This window comes from Nyctibius grandis, chromosome 1, assembly GCF_013368605.1.
Source record: "Nyctibius grandis isolate bNycGra1 chromosome 1, bNycGra1.pri, whole genome shotgun sequence".
Lineage (NCBI taxonomy): Eukaryota > Metazoa > Chordata > Aves > Nyctibiiformes > Nyctibiidae > Nyctibius > Nyctibius grandis.
In genome coordinates, this window is record NC_090658.1 from 69,673,319 (window position 1) to 69,688,686 (window position 15,368).

A 15,368-nucleotide genomic window follows, 5' to 3' on the forward strand; every position below is an offset into this window, starting at 1 on the left:
TGGGATCCAATAGCTATACATTTTCTCATACTTATTTATTTCCTAGTTTTAAGTTGCAGTTGGCAGAATGCACAGAATATTAAAATGGGTGGAACTGAAATTCATAGAGCCTTTTTTTTTAAAGGCAAAGAAAAAAATAACTTACTGCACTTTTCATGTTGTAATCATCTAATGAATTTGATTTTCTATATGCAGCTCTAATGAGTTATTTGTATCTGTATGTTATCCAACTTGCAAAATAATGTAATTTTATACCTCTATTTATGCTCTTGTAAACCTGGAGTTTTTTCTTAAAAGTCATACCACATCACTGTAAAATTATCTAGCGAGTCCTTAGTGCATGAAATTGTTTAAAAGTGTATTAATTTGAATTAATTTTAATTTTTTCAGTGCTTTCTTAGACAGTAAGCAATATCGCCATCTTCTGGTGTTGTACAATGTGAATTCCGCATCCAGATGCTCCTACTTGTAGTAAATTGTGCTACCCCTAGTGCTCGGTTAGTTTTAAAAGTCTGGACTTCCCAGTAGTTGCAACTCTCTTATCCTGGCATAAAAGTTCATAATATGGCTCTATAAATCAGTAGTTATAGCATCGAAACCAATTCGTCTCTTTCTGTGCACCCCCCTCCCTGGTGGGTCGCCTTCACAGGGAGCAAACTGATTTCTCTTGGGTAGAAAGAGACCCTTGGCTTCCAGTGGTGTGTGCATTGCATTCCCTTGCCTTTTGCCAAAGTCATAGTGAAAAGTATATTTGTAAATGTTGCAAATGTTCCTCTGAAATGCAGCTTGCTATTATTTTTAAAGATTAAGAAAAAAATTAAGATTGTACCTAAGTTCATTCTATATGTTATAATTACTGGTTTGCATTAGATTTTTTTAATTTATTGCCTCTTTACAATTATCCCTGGAGATATATAACTTGGAGAAGAAACGTCTGCATTAGAAACATTAGGTATGCCTGTAGTGTTCTGTGTTAGTTAGCTACATATGTGATTTTTCCCAAAAGTGCTTTTAGTTTTCTCTGTTGTTTACCTCTGTGGTTGAGAAGTAACACATGTGCAAAAGGTCCAACTCATCATATGCAAAAAAAGACATATAGTCAGCCAATTTTTCTATATTTACACAACTTCTGAGAAACAAAAAGAGTTGTTTTTCAGCTTTCAGGCAGAAATCTCTATTTTATAGCTTTATTGTAAGGTATGTGCTGGGGAGTGTCGTCTTCTCAGTGCGTGTTGCAGTGGTCCCTTTATGCATAATAGAATACTCTGTGTGTGCATGTGTGTGTGAGAGAGACTCTGTACCACTATATATTGTCAGTCATTTCCAGATGGGATTGACTAGTTTTGCATGTAACAAAAAAAAATAAGCTTAAAATTCAAGGTGTTCGTTTTTCCTACCCTGTTTACCTCTTTCATTCAGAGTCCTTTTAGATTCTTACTTTCCCTGTTGAATTGTTTGATTAAAGTTAATCATGTCTGTGAAATGATATTTTAAAATTTCCCCTGTTTTCTCCTTCCCTTTTCTGAACTTGTGAAGTCAATACCCTCTTAGGAATGATGCTTGATCATCATTCTAAAGCACGTAACATTTCTAAACTCCTGTACTATTTTGTATTCAAAATAGGTGAAAAATTAACCAGTTTAATGAATCTTTAATGTTTGGCAATTTTTCATCATGATAGTTTAAGTGGTTGTCTATCGCGTATGTTATAGGCATGCCAATCCCTCCCTGCTGCTTAGGGAAAGTGGGCAGGGGTTTTTTCATACCATCTTTAGTCAAGGTCTCTTACAAAACCTGAATTAATTTAGTCCGTCTAGTGAATCAGAGCAATCCACATAATGAAGCCAGGAACAGCTGTAAAAACCCTGACACATTCACACGTACATAAACACACTTCACTTAGTTGTGGTGACACTGAAAACCGATCCGTTTGAATCATCTTCTGTAGTGTACATATTCCCTGATCCATTATGTAGTATCCCTTTTGGTACCTGAATTGACCACAGCTTGTTACACGGAAAAGTCGATAAAACAATGGTTTCTGCATTTTCATTGGTTTATTAAGTCGTATGCACAGCCATCGCTATCTCAATCTGATTAAATGCAGCATGACATTTTATTGAAAAATGGAGTACTAAGCAGTTTTGTTCACGAGTTTGAGATGTTTTAGGCTTTGCCTGATCATTTTGTACAAATTGGTTTGAAGTTTTCCCGAATGAAGCTCTTAACAGCTCTTACAGAGTTTTACTGGAGTAATCAAACCAACTAAGAAAAGGGATACTGCATCTTTAACAAGCAATGCCATTTTTGTTTTCTAAGTCATTGTTGGACTGTTTCCAAATGTCCTTCATTTCCTTCCATTTGTTTACCTTCCATATTTTTAATGCTTAGCATGACTACATCAGTATTTTCAATTGTAAGATTTAAAAAGAGAAAACATATGTTTGCATTCAGGAAATGTGTGGTTTATATGTCAGTACACACATATCTGTTGTAAACGTGCATTCTTTAAAATGTGTGTACTCATATAGCTACATATAGTACGCATACAAACATATACACCTGTGTACCGATAAAGATGTTAAAATGAATGACATGAAATTTGTTTTCTGATTAAATGTATTTATTAATGCAATCTTTAGTTTTTGTAACTGAAAAGTGAAAAAGCATATTTACTGCACAAGATTTGTATGTACACAGCTGTTCATTTGTCATGACATCTAGGTGGTAATCATTATATTATGCTGAACTGCATGTTGAAAATACACAATCCATTTAATTTTCAAATTTTTTGGCAATAAATGAAATCTCAGCATGTAATTTTCTCAAGTGATCTTTCTAAAACACAAATCATTTTTATATGCTAGTGTATTTTTTTTTAATTGCATGGCAAAGTAAGGCTAGTTTGTGCATGAGCAAGTTGAAATGCTAACCAAAGAAACATGATTTTTCAATTTTTTTTTAAACGCACATTTCTCTGCTTTATTGAATGTGACAGACTCATGCTTTTCATTCACCATTGCTTCTCTTTTTCCACTGTCTGTGATTTGCTTGCCAGGAGGAGCTACTATTCTTACTCCTACTATCTGTAAGTAGAATACAGGTGACTTACTATTTTACATGTTTTAAAGATGCAGTATCCCTTTTTAAAAAAGAAAAACAATCTCTATAATTTTCCTAAAGTTTTATTAATAGTTACCTTTCTTTATTCTCAGGCTTGAAAAATTGCTTGTATCATTGTTCCTGTTACTCTTACCCTGTGTTTTTTTTTAAAGGGATATTGTATTTCTAACTATATACTGAGACTTTGGCTTTTTGCTACAGTTTTTCCCATAACTGTCATTTTAGTTTATTATAATCATAATTTAATTTGCATTATGATTCACTGCGACACATCACACTAAGGAAAAAACCTCCTTTCGCATTTCCTAGCTAGAGAACTGTGCTTATAAATCATGAATTGTTCTTTCTTAGAGTATCACTTACTAGGAGTGATCCTGTGCACCACTTCTCCTATGCAGATCGTAGGCAGATGCCAGACTGTTATAAATAGGTCTCTGCCCTACCAATGGCAGAGCAACACGTCTGCCTCTGCAATAACAACCTTTTTTTTTTTAAATAGAAATATTTTTTGTGAAATAATCTGCGTCTGTTGCTTGTCAGGTGCTTTGCATACACATTTTAAAGAGTGGATCTTACTTTATGACATTGCTTGGCATAAAGTTTTACTTTATTGAAGCAAAACTGAGGTTTTTTTGTACATGTTGTCAAAATGAGTTTTTGTGAAGGCTGCAGCAGTTTTGGCTGTGATTGAGCAAGGCAGTTACACACATTCTTAATTTCAAATAAATGCATAAAGCCCTTGACTTCAGAGGGGATCTAAGAAAGCACTTGAGCACTTTGATGAACTGGTGCTTTCTGATAATGATGCTCTTCCACATTTTTAAGCAGATTAGTTGACTCCTTGAAACAAACTTAAAAAAAAAAAAAAAAAAAGCTAAGCTGGCTTAGCTAACTGCCATTCTCCGGTTTATTGTGACAAATTATAATTTCCTTGTTAAATAACAATTGCTTCAGATAATTAACCACACAGTTTCATCCTATGATGGAGCACTTCTCCCCTCCAGCTCCCACTGAAACACCCACCTGCGCACGTTCACCCAACTGGTTCCTTTAGCAGATAATGAGAATCATTTACACTTTCTGTCAGCCTCGAGTACTTGAACCTAACGATTTGCTTGACTCTTGTGAAGCATAGATTGCATGTGCCTTTAGCTGAGTGAGGGAAGATAGAAAAAGGAAAAGGAAAAAGAAGTCAAACCCGGAGGGAGCCAGGAGCTGTTGAACAATAAAGCTGTCCTCCCATTTCCCAGTAGCTTTGGGTTGCGGTGCTACAACACAATAGGCCTTTTTAGGAGTTGAAGCAGAGCGTAAGAATTAGAACGTAGCTACTGTAATAAGCTAATAACTTGAAAGCCTTAACAGCTGTTGATTTATTTAGCGTAGCTAGCAAGTTTTGTTACAAAATGATGCTTCAAAGAAGGGCTTAATGTAGTCAAGAGATGAGACGTAATAGTCTTTTTGTTCCATTTCTGAGGTGGCATTAAAAAAAAGTGATCTTCAGTGTATAGAGACTATCTGCAAGGCTTTGAAAGTTAAAAAACCAATCTGAACTAGAAATGCCAGTTTTGTGAAAGCTTTTATAGTATTGGGAAACAGTTATAAAGCTCAAGCAGTTTCACTTCTGGAAGTTCTGATGGTCTTCATTTGTTCGACCAGAGTATCATTTAAAGCAACTTTTCTTAAGTAAATAGGAATGTGTGGAGTAAATGTATAAAATAAAGCATTTTAGGGGGGACATCCAGTTGTCACTGGTTTTTTAGTTTTCACTGAACAACTGATACACACAGAACACTCACGTACACCACAAGAGTTTGATGAAAAAAAAATCGTAGGTTTAGAGACCACCTTTGGGATTTTTGTAGCGAGGGGGGTTATTGAGTAGTAATTTTCCAACTAGTCTATCTGTAAATGGGGAAAAGAGGAGGGGGGGACACAAAATAAAGAGATGAGTCTGATTGGTGAAAGAATCTTTGTTCTTCTCAAGAGTGCTTTGTCCATCTATATGCTACTTTGTGGCCCCTTATTGTGAACCAAGACTATTACTGTAAGAAACAGTCCTCTAACTTTTTCTTAAATATGTAAAAACATGAAGTGCTTCCTGCCCTAGACAGTGGTGTAGATCCTTTCTGGTGGATGTTCCCAGGACTTAACAAGTAAATGGATGGATAATTTACACTAATATTCTTTTTGTCTACTGTTAGAGTACGACATGGAATATTAAAATTTATCGGAGAATAGAGGAGGAGCAATCAGTCCTTTTAGTCAGAAAAATGTAAGATAAACACTGTCTAAACAGTTAATAGGATATTTGATGATATTTTATGCAGAAAAAAGCTTGTGAAGCTCAGCTGTGTTTTAAGCATACATGTTCAAGAAGCCAGTATTTTCAGTGATGATTGTGTCTCTCCCATGTGGTGTCAGATTTATCCAAATAAGCAGGTTGACTATGTATTATATTGCAGTCACAGCTTCAGATGAAAACAGGGAGATTTCAGAACAGTCTAATGTATGTCCCAGGTTCCTGCAGAACCAAGGTGCACTTCAGGCTGCTCTTCATACTTCCTATTACTTGAGATACATGCTTTAAGAGTAGTAGGCTTTAAGTGATAATTAAAATTTATTATCTGCTTCCATCTGACTTCGGGAGACAGTGAAAATCACTTCCAGTTCTTCATCAAAAGGAACAAAAAGAGAGATATTTCTGAAGTGTGCACTTTAAGGGCATTGGCTGTTGATTTGGGGGATTTAGTTCTAGAGATTAGGTTGCTGTTTAACTGTGATACGTTCGGAGTGTAGGACTGTTAATGTCAAAATTTAAGATGTTCCCAAACTGCATGAAAGGGTAGAGTGGTGAGGGGGATTTTGTTTGTTTTTTAAAGAACCAAAGTTCAGTATCAGGAACGAAGTGTGGTATCATGTTGTATCTTGTGTACTGAATGGGAAGAACAACTTTTAACATAAAAGGGAGTATGAATCCATATCAAATAATTATGTTTCTTTTGTTATTTCATAGGGTTTTTTACTAACAAAGTAATTTAGAAGGTTAAATGATTTCTTCCTAACAAGGCAAGCAAGGGGAATGAATTATCCATTTATAAAATCAAAACACAGATTTAAATGGAGATGGTTGATAAAACTGCATGCACAGATGCTTCTAATTTATCATTTCAGTTAAAATGTAATTATATTCTCTAATTTGTTTATATTAGTGTAATTACTCTGCAGGAAAAAAAGTATTACCAGGGTACAGAAGTTAGCACTTCCATTAAAGCATTTGTGTGTGTGCAGAAAACACACGATCGCGATTCTTTCATAGCAGTGTGCATTATCAATTTCACGCTGGAAAAGTTGTAAACAGGCAAATCAGCCAAACTTTTCAGTCACTCAGGATTATAGATAATGATTACTGTAGACATCAATGTTCATCAAATTTTAAGGTGGTTTGGGTTTTTTTTTTTGGCTGGGCAGCAAACTTGCGAAGAAGCGCAAGGATGCCATGGGGACCACCCGCCAGGAGATGACACACATGGTGAATGCGATGGATAGGAGTTACGCTGACCAGAGCACCCTGCACGCAGAGGATCCCCTTTCAATCACATTTATGGACGCTCATAACTTCAGCCCCAGATGTAAGTACGACAGTGGAATGTAGGTGAATATAGAAACACAGAAAACAATTCTGCTTTTCAACGAAAATTGTAAGCTCCAGGCTTTCTAGGAACACTGGTAAACCCAAAGGCTGAGTAGGAGTGTTCATATGTTATCCTTATTGGTATGTGGCCAATTATTTAAATATGTACAGGTACTTTCAGTATGCATTGATACTTGTTCTATTACACTTCTATAATATCTCAATTAAAATCTGAAATTGAGTTTTCCCTCATGAGGATATTTAATACCAACATGTTAAATATTACTGCATAACACCATTTCTGTAATGAATAATAATATGAGGTCCAAATTAATTTCTTTCTTTTGGCAGTAAGGGCGTTATTAGAGAAGGAAACATTGACAATTTTCGTTGCTGTTTGTGAAGTTTAGGAACAAGCTTGTTAACGTATCTGCAAATTTGCTCTATATTTGTATTCCTTTTTTGTACACTTGCCAACTGTCTGGTTTTGACAAAGTTTGGCAGTTTGGGTTTCTGGCTGTTAAGTGTCTGGGTTATAGCTACCGCTGTCCAGCACGCCTGCCTCCCAGCATCTGCACTATGCCTTGCACAAAAGCAAGATACTCCGCTAGCAGACTCCAAATACCTCAAAACTAGTGTGTGAGTTACCAAAGGGACACAATTCTGCCATGGAGCTGGCAGGGACCTGGCCTTCTCCTGGCCACATGGACTTGTGGCTTGGCTTTAAACAGATCTGAGCAGCCAGAGCTGCTTCTGAATTGCCATCTTTTGGGAATGGCACTCCATCTCCCTTCTCTTGCCTCCCATACTGCTTACCATGCTTTAGCAAAATACATCCCTTAAGGGTCTTAAGTTCTTTCCTGACTGTTGTAAGGGAAATGGATTTTGGAGGAGGGTTTATTGCTTAGTTTATTGAAGCTTACCAAACTGCAGAGTAGTAACATTTTAAGTGTCTCATAACCAATTAGAAATGGGAGTTTAGTATCAGTCTGTGAGTTTTTCTACACAATTTTGGCTGGAACTGTTTGAAAATTCTCTGAAGTTTGATGTCTTATTGGCATTGAAATTTGTGGAGGCAGGTTTGCAAAGACAGTTCCATTTGGAGTAAGTTATTGTGAATCCCAGGCAAAGTATCCATCAGGAAGCCAGGTATTTGGGCAGCCTTCCAGATGGACTGACGTGACACCAAGAGGCCATGAGTCCCAGCCACCACAGCTGTCCTGGTTGGTAGACAAAGTAGTTTAGCATCACTGTTTTCCAGCATCCTAGGTCTGTGGTTTTTTGAGCGTTGGAGGATTCAGTTCTCCTGACCATTGTCTGTGCTGAGGCAAAGAACATTCCAAGCTTCTGAGAGTTTCTGCTATCTGACAAACTTTTAGGCAGATTACTTGAGAAGTGGAGCTCAATTTTGTCACAGAGCTGTTGGTATTTTCAATTTTTGTTCCAGATTGGAATAAAAACCATCTGTATTCCACCATTGCTGTCCGAAGCAGTGCGTTTGTCTCTGCATGGTTCTAGTTGTGATAACGAATGATAAAATTCTATTAATTTTATTCAAACATCTGCGTCTGTGTATCTGTGATTTTCCTATAGTCATTAAGAGCAATATCTTTGGCATTGAACATAAAAAAAGCTATTAACTCTAAATATGTATATAATTTTTTTAAATTACCTGGAAGACTTTAAAGAAATGACCATTTTATTTTGAGATGAGCTATTCAAGTGTTACATGAAAGGATGGATTTGAAAGGAAAGGAGTTGGTTCTGTGAAAGTGAACTGTTGTTGTGAGTCAAAAGAACAACAGTGAAGGAGGAGCCCTTTCAAAAACTAAATTGCATGTAATGTCTTCTTTATTTCATTTCAGTAAGAATAGCTTTGCCTTTATTATTACATTTCTGAAGTCCAAAATCACTGCCTTTCATTTCTCTTTTATTCAGGATGCTTTCTGGAACTGTGTATTTATTCTGGTTTTCTGTTGTAACAAAATTAATGGGGTTTAGGTATCACTTGGTTATACTCTGAAGTATATTGTTTTTATTCTTAAAAATATACAAATTGAGGGTAATGTATTTCTTCATGAGCTTTGTTTTCCTGCAGCGCCCAATGATCCACTTGTGCCGACAGCTGTGTTAGGTGAGGACCCTAGTCCTTCATTATCCATTCCTGCATGAATTTTGTCTCCTTGCATGGTTGAACATTGAAACAGCTTGTTTTATGTAAAAGATAGCTATGCTGTTGTCAGAAAATAACTCTAGACTCAGTTTATCAATTCAGAATTAAACTGACATGGCTTTTAGAATAAAAATGACTTTATGTTCTCATTAAGAAGTTATTCCTAGTCAGTGCTAATTGCAGAGTAAATGAGGAAATACGTAAATGGAAAATGCTAAAAATTTTCACCCCAGAGCATTCAAACTGAGTTCCAATAAACTGACACGTGAAACTTGAAGTCTTAATAGAGAGATAGGTAAAAATAAAATTCAGATCCGTATTACCATTATTTGGCACCCAAAGCTTGATTGTCTAACTAACAAGAATGAAAAGAAAAATAGAAAAGGGAAAAAATTCTGTAATATCCAAGAAGAAACAACTTTGTAGGTTCTATACAAATATTCCTGTATACCTATATATTAATTACATATTTCAATTGACCTTAACTAGTGAGTTTTTCAACTTTGTACTTACTTTAAGAAGAAGAACAGATGTTGAGAGTGGCCAGGCTGCTTATTTCTGTGTCGCATCTGACACTGAATGCATGTTTTAGAGGTTTTTTTAAAAATACAAAGATAAAAGTATAATTTGTACCTGAGTTCTTGGTTTGATAAACACCACGTGCAATACTGAGTTTCAGTCAGTGCTGAGATTATTTTAGGATAAAAGACAAATATCAGGAAGTGGACATGAATATAAACTGAAGTTGAAAATTGGATTCCTAGCAGTAAAGCTTAAAGGGACCTGGAGCCAATTTAATCACTGCTCTGTTTTCAGATGGAACATTATAAGTATAATATAGACTCTTTCTGGCAGTTGATTGTTTATTGTGTTTTAAAAATTTCTAGTGAAGAGAATTGTGCTCTTGGAGTGGCATGTTCCAGTGCCTCGCTCCTCCTAAATAAAAATAAAATTCAAATCCCTATTAGCAGTATTTGGGACCCAAAGCTCAATTTTGTGAGTATTACTTACTACTAGCTGTTACTACTGAGTATTATTACTGCTCGCTCCTAGTTTTTCCTAACTAGACTAATCTAGACTAAATCTTCATTGCTGTAGATTGAGCCATTTCCTTTTGAGAGACTCATAGAAAATATAGAGAACTGACACACTCCTGTCCTTTTAAAACAGTCTTTTACCCATTGAAAGACTCACATGTCCTCAATTGTCTCTTAAACACGGTTCTTTCACTCATTGTCTTGTAGCTGATGTTTTCTAAACTTGTTATCAGTCTTTCTCTCTGAATACTTTCCAACTCATAGGTCAGATTTTTGAATTGTAGTGTCCCAAATCAGGTACAGTTCTTAGAAGAGGTCTCAATGCTGAGCTGAGTGGAATAGCTACCCTCATGCCCTGCTTGTAGTGTTCCTGCTACCTGAACTGTATTTTGTCCTTTTTATTGCTCTCCTGTTGCTGACTTGTATTGAGTTACCTGCTAAAATCCCAGTTATCATTACCCAGTCCATTAATCCATTTCGTAGGTATATATTTGACTTCCCTTTCCTACACACAGTATGTTGCATTCACTGTTTAATTCACTTTGTTGATTTTTTCATTGTCTCCCAAGTAATCAAGATAACTTTGAAATATGTTCCTGTACTTGTGAAGTGCTTGTGGTGCCTTACTGCTCAGTGCCCTCTGTCAGGGAATTTTCTACCCCATTATGCAAGTTGTAGGTAAAAATATTGATAGAGAGTATACCCAGGAGGAGCCTTTGCAGATCCTTGTGTAAAGTTTCCTCTGAGATTGACAGCAAATCACTATTTGTCAGTAGTCTTTGGTGTTTGTCAAGCTGGTGTATGCTCACCATGTGGGAGATTTATCAAGTCATATTCTGCTCATTTCCTTTTGATAATGTTGCAAATACCATTCTCTTGGCTACAGTAGTGTCTTAGAAAGTTTATAACTATCAGAGCAGTTAGATGCTGGAGCCTTCCACTTTGGGCCCAAGGAAACCTAACCAGGTGGTTTAAGAAGTTTATGAGGAGTAGTGAAACAGCACTGTTGCCTGGAAGAGCAAAGGAGTAGACAGTAATTCTGAATACTTCACAAAATTAAATCAATGGACTTACAGTCATAGAAAATTAGTCTTCCTGAAATTCTTCTAAGATCTTCTTGTATCTTTTAGCTTTATTTCAGGCACTTACAAGCTACATAGGTACTATCTGGTGATACTTGTCAAGCTGTTCCTAATAGCTCATTTACACTATAAGCGTGCTCCAAAGGTCAATATGTTGCTACTGCATTGTGGCAGACACAGATACGGGCAACTGTAAACAGCAAGGACCAGGCGTTAATTGAAGAACAGTTTAATAGTTCCTGTCTTTATTTCCATCTACTGGTAATGGTGGTTTTGGGCATGATAGTCTCCTGGTGGAAGCAAAGCAATGCTAGTTGGAAGAGGTAATATTTTTCATTGCATGGACTGAAATAGCAGAGAGAAGTAGACAAGCTTTTCGGCACACCACGTAGAAGCAGTTGGGTACCTGTAAGCTTGTTCCTTTGAAACTAGATCATTTGGCCTGCTCCATCTCCATGTAGCCCTTGCTCGGCCCAGCATCACAAAACAATTTTCCTCTGTTTTATTTAGAGATGAGCAAAATTTTATGGGCTCCAAATTATAGAACATGTTATTTTATATGAAGCTCTTATTACTTTGTGGCTGTACTAGGTTTCTTTTTCTTCATGTATAGGTTATTAATGCTACTCTCCGTTCTGTGTACATTAGCACTAAGTTAGTATGACAGTTTTGCTTTTCTCAAGTCCGTATCATTACGTTGATGGTATAATAATGTGGCCCTTATATTTTTAAAATGGCTTTCATTATTACCTCTTGTGAAGCTTTAACAACTTTTAATGTCATTTTCTTTTAGTCATTTTCTAATATAGTCCTGAAATAAATTTCTTATGTTTTGTTCACTCATTGTTTTTTGCTGCTTCAATGGGTTAAAGTGCCTATTACTGGTAAGTATACTGCGAGGAATGGGGAGAACTGCAAATCCTGTGGTTTGAAATGTGTATGATTTAATATGGGTAACACTACAATAAAAAGTGACTGCTGCATGTCACTCACATTATTAGGCAGTTTAGTGAGGCATAAATGTACCGAAATTAGCAACTTGTGTGACAGTTCAAAGAATCAGGTTTCTTACTAGGAGATCTCATTTCAGAAGGCATTAACGGGGTTTGCATTTTGGTGGAATTGTAGACAAACTAGCGTGTGGGGTGTTCATTTTTTTCCTAGAGTATTTTACTTCCTAATCTGGATCCTTTGCAAGGAAAATGGTAAATTGGTTTCAAAGAAGAGTAGGAGGGGCCAGGTACCACTTCTCATTTCACTAGCTACTTTCCAAAAAGGTTTCAATTAGAATTTTTCTTTCTCTCTAAATTAATTTGAACTGCTGATTGCTAATTAAAAAAAAAAATATTTCACGAAAGGGTTTGACTAAATGTGATCACTTCACGCAGCTTTGACATTTGTTTTTGATAAGAGAATTGGTGTAACGTAGGGCATTAGAGGAGACTTCTTTGTTTATATAGAGCAAAAACTGTGGCTGAAATAAGCACACTCAACAGTTTCATTTCTCTACTAAAAGACCTGAGTTAAAATGACCACTCTGAAGTGTTGATTCATCTTCCCAAATGGAGGTGGTGTTCTGAAGCAGTAGCATAATTGCTTCTCTCGTTTACTGAGATCTCAATTTACTGTGTGTTGGCTTTAGACAAATGATGTGCTGATACCACTACAGAGTTATTCTAATTTATAGTTTAAGGTGTAGTATTGCTGTTGATACGTATTAGCCATTTAAAAAGTTACTTTGGGTGATAGAGACTGGAGTTCCTGATACATTAATGTCATAAAGTTTTGTAGCGTCAAATAAAATGCCCTTCAGACATCTTTACTGCGGGATGAAGGATTGCAAACTTTTGTATGTGTTTGCAGTTAAATTCCTTTATGTACTTCACAGTATTTATGTGCTGGAGAGCAAGTGCTTTGCGTCTCAGAAATTATGCATGTTTTTGAAGGAAGAGGTTGAAAATAGTGTTGATATGTATAGCAGCAGGTGTTATTGCCCCACAGGTACCTAATGCATTGATTTCTTGTGAATACAGATGAAAATCACAGTGCAACAGCAGAGTCCAGCCGGCTCCTGGATGTCCCTCGTTACCTCTGCGAAGGCACAGAATCCCCGTACCAGACTGGGCAGCTCCACCCTGCTATCAGGGTGGCTGATCTGCTGCAGCATATTAACCTAATGAAGACGTCTGACAGCTATGGATTTAAAGAGGAGTATGAGGTGAGATCTTCAAGTGGTGGGTTTTTGCTAGGAAAAATCCCTTTGAAAGTCGCAGCCTTTTGTTTGCATTGCATTGCAAAAGGATGCAACTAAATTTCCTGGGTTTAAGTGAAAAACAGATAAAGATAAGCAGGCATAAGATTCCTATATATGTAACCCAAAAGTGAAACAGTGGGTGGAATCCAATGGTTTGAGCCATTACAAGTGCCTGGAAAAAACACTGTCTGTATTCTTCAAGGAATAAGAAGACATGCCCTGCTGAATCTTTTCAGTGTATTCTAAGAAGTTTCCACCCTTCTGTTGCTGCTTCTTAGTTGAAATGCTGTAGTTATGTGAGTTTTCTGAGCCATCTTCAGTGCAGATCTCCTGGATTAGGTTAAGGTAAAGATTTAAGCTGGCTGGTTCTGCAAGAAGCACTGACTGGAAGCACTCTCATGATTTGTTATACCATCTCAGAAGGGCAATAGTGGGACTAAACTCCAGCTGAGAAGCAGTAAAGATGTGCCAAGGGTAGTAATTTCTTGAAGTCCTAATTAGACCTGCCTGAGCATGTCTACTTACAACTTAAATGTTAAAATGGAAGCAAAAAAATTCCCAGCACTGGAGGCAGAAGATGAGTACCAATTCATTTCACTTCTGATCTCTGAATCTGTTGTGATTCTTTGGGATTAGAATATCAGGCAGGACACACAGTAAAGATGGGAATGGTACTGCTAAGGTTGCACGCAATACAGCTAGGTTTAAAATGAGTTTTCTCTGAGTAAGTAATCTCTTCTGACTCAGTTTTCAACCTTCTCTCCTTTCTGCAGCTGTCTCTACTGTAACGTAAGAACTGGAATAAATAAATGTGTGGCTTTTAAAAGAATATTATTCTCTTTTCCTCTCTTTTACTTAAATACGCTTCGTTATGCTCTCCCTAACTTCAGCCCAAGTGTCAACCACTGCTGGGGGGAGGGTGGTTCCTGATGCCACATCAGGTGTTTTCCTACTTGACACTTCTTCTGTACCATGCATGACATCTTTGCCCTGGCTTGGGCTTCTGAGCATGCATTAAAATTTTGTTTCTGTGACTACTGTGTACTTTCTGGAGCTAACCTGCCCAGGTCAGGATAAGAGAACATCTGGAAGGAAAGAATAGCATAGACCTGCAACAGCTGTAAAACATCTACGGGCAATGAAGAAAAACCCGAGGAGGAATAAAAGCTGCTTCTATCACTACTGAGAGATCAGACTCTTCAGAAGAGTTCAAAAATGTAGAATAATTTTGCTAGTGGCTAGAGGGAGGGATATGAGGAAAAGCAACATGAACAATAAACATTGGCAGAGGAGGCTTCCTGATGGCTCCGTAGGAAGAAAAGCTGTTTTACTAAGCAATATGAGGAAAACAATGTAATGCTGTACTAAGCAGGCTATATATTATGGTGTCTTGTAAGAAGGGTGATCCATCTCCCTGTGTTTTCTCAGCTTACTGTTGTTCCTCCGTAGCAAGGATGTCTGAGCAAGTTTAGCCTTCCGGTGATTCCGGGATTTGAAATCCCTCTGGAGTCCCTCAGTGACTTGCCCATTGACCCGTAGCAGTCAGAGGGAGAGAGCTTCGCTTCTTCTCTAGATGTATTTCTGTACCATGGTGCTGTCTGGGTAACCAGAACGGACGAGCAGAGCTGAGCTTGCTTTATGGTAGGGCAGTTCTTTTAAACTGTTATTTTTGGAGATAAATTAATGGTCAGAATGTTTTCTTTCGGAACATTTTTATTTATAGAGTTTCTTTGAGGGGCAGTCAGCTTCTTGGGATGTCGCTAAGAAGGATCAAAACAGAACAAAGAACCGCTATGGAAACATTATAGCATGTGAGTATCGGTGTGCTTGGTTTGAGCGGTAGCCATAGTCGTGTGTTACTCGTGACGTGTTCTCTCTTTCTCTACAAGTCTCCGGTGGCATAGCTGCTTAATACCCACAGCGGGGAAGGAGGACAGTGCCTTTTTCAGCATTTTTTTTTTGTCCTTCACAGTTCACCTTTCTTCCTTTTATAACTCAGGCTGAGTTTCACATTTGCATCTCTGTTGTGCAAGCTGTGGTAAGCATATAACAGCGACAAGCTAGCACT

General features: G+C 37.2%; 1 protein-coding gene across 1 annotated transcript in view; it reads left to right on the forward strand.

Annotated features, from left to right (window-relative positions):
* Positions 1 to 15,368, forward strand: part of PTPRK (protein tyrosine phosphatase receptor type K) — a 361,688-nt gene that overhangs the window by 325,726 nt on the left and 20,594 nt on the right. Inside the window, exons 15-21 of the mRNA XM_068396216.1 lie at positions 911 to 952; positions 3,059 to 3,088; positions 6,583 to 6,752; positions 8,853 to 8,888; positions 11,919 to 11,930; positions 13,080 to 13,264; positions 15,024 to 15,111. Coding sequence (XP_068252317.1) covers positions 911 to 952; positions 3,059 to 3,088; positions 6,583 to 6,752; positions 8,853 to 8,888; positions 11,919 to 11,930; positions 13,080 to 13,264; positions 15,024 to 15,111 — 563 coding nt within the window. The remainder of the gene's footprint in view (positions 1 to 910; positions 953 to 3,058; positions 3,089 to 6,582; positions 6,753 to 8,852; positions 8,889 to 11,918; positions 11,931 to 13,079; positions 13,265 to 15,023; positions 15,112 to 15,368) is intronic.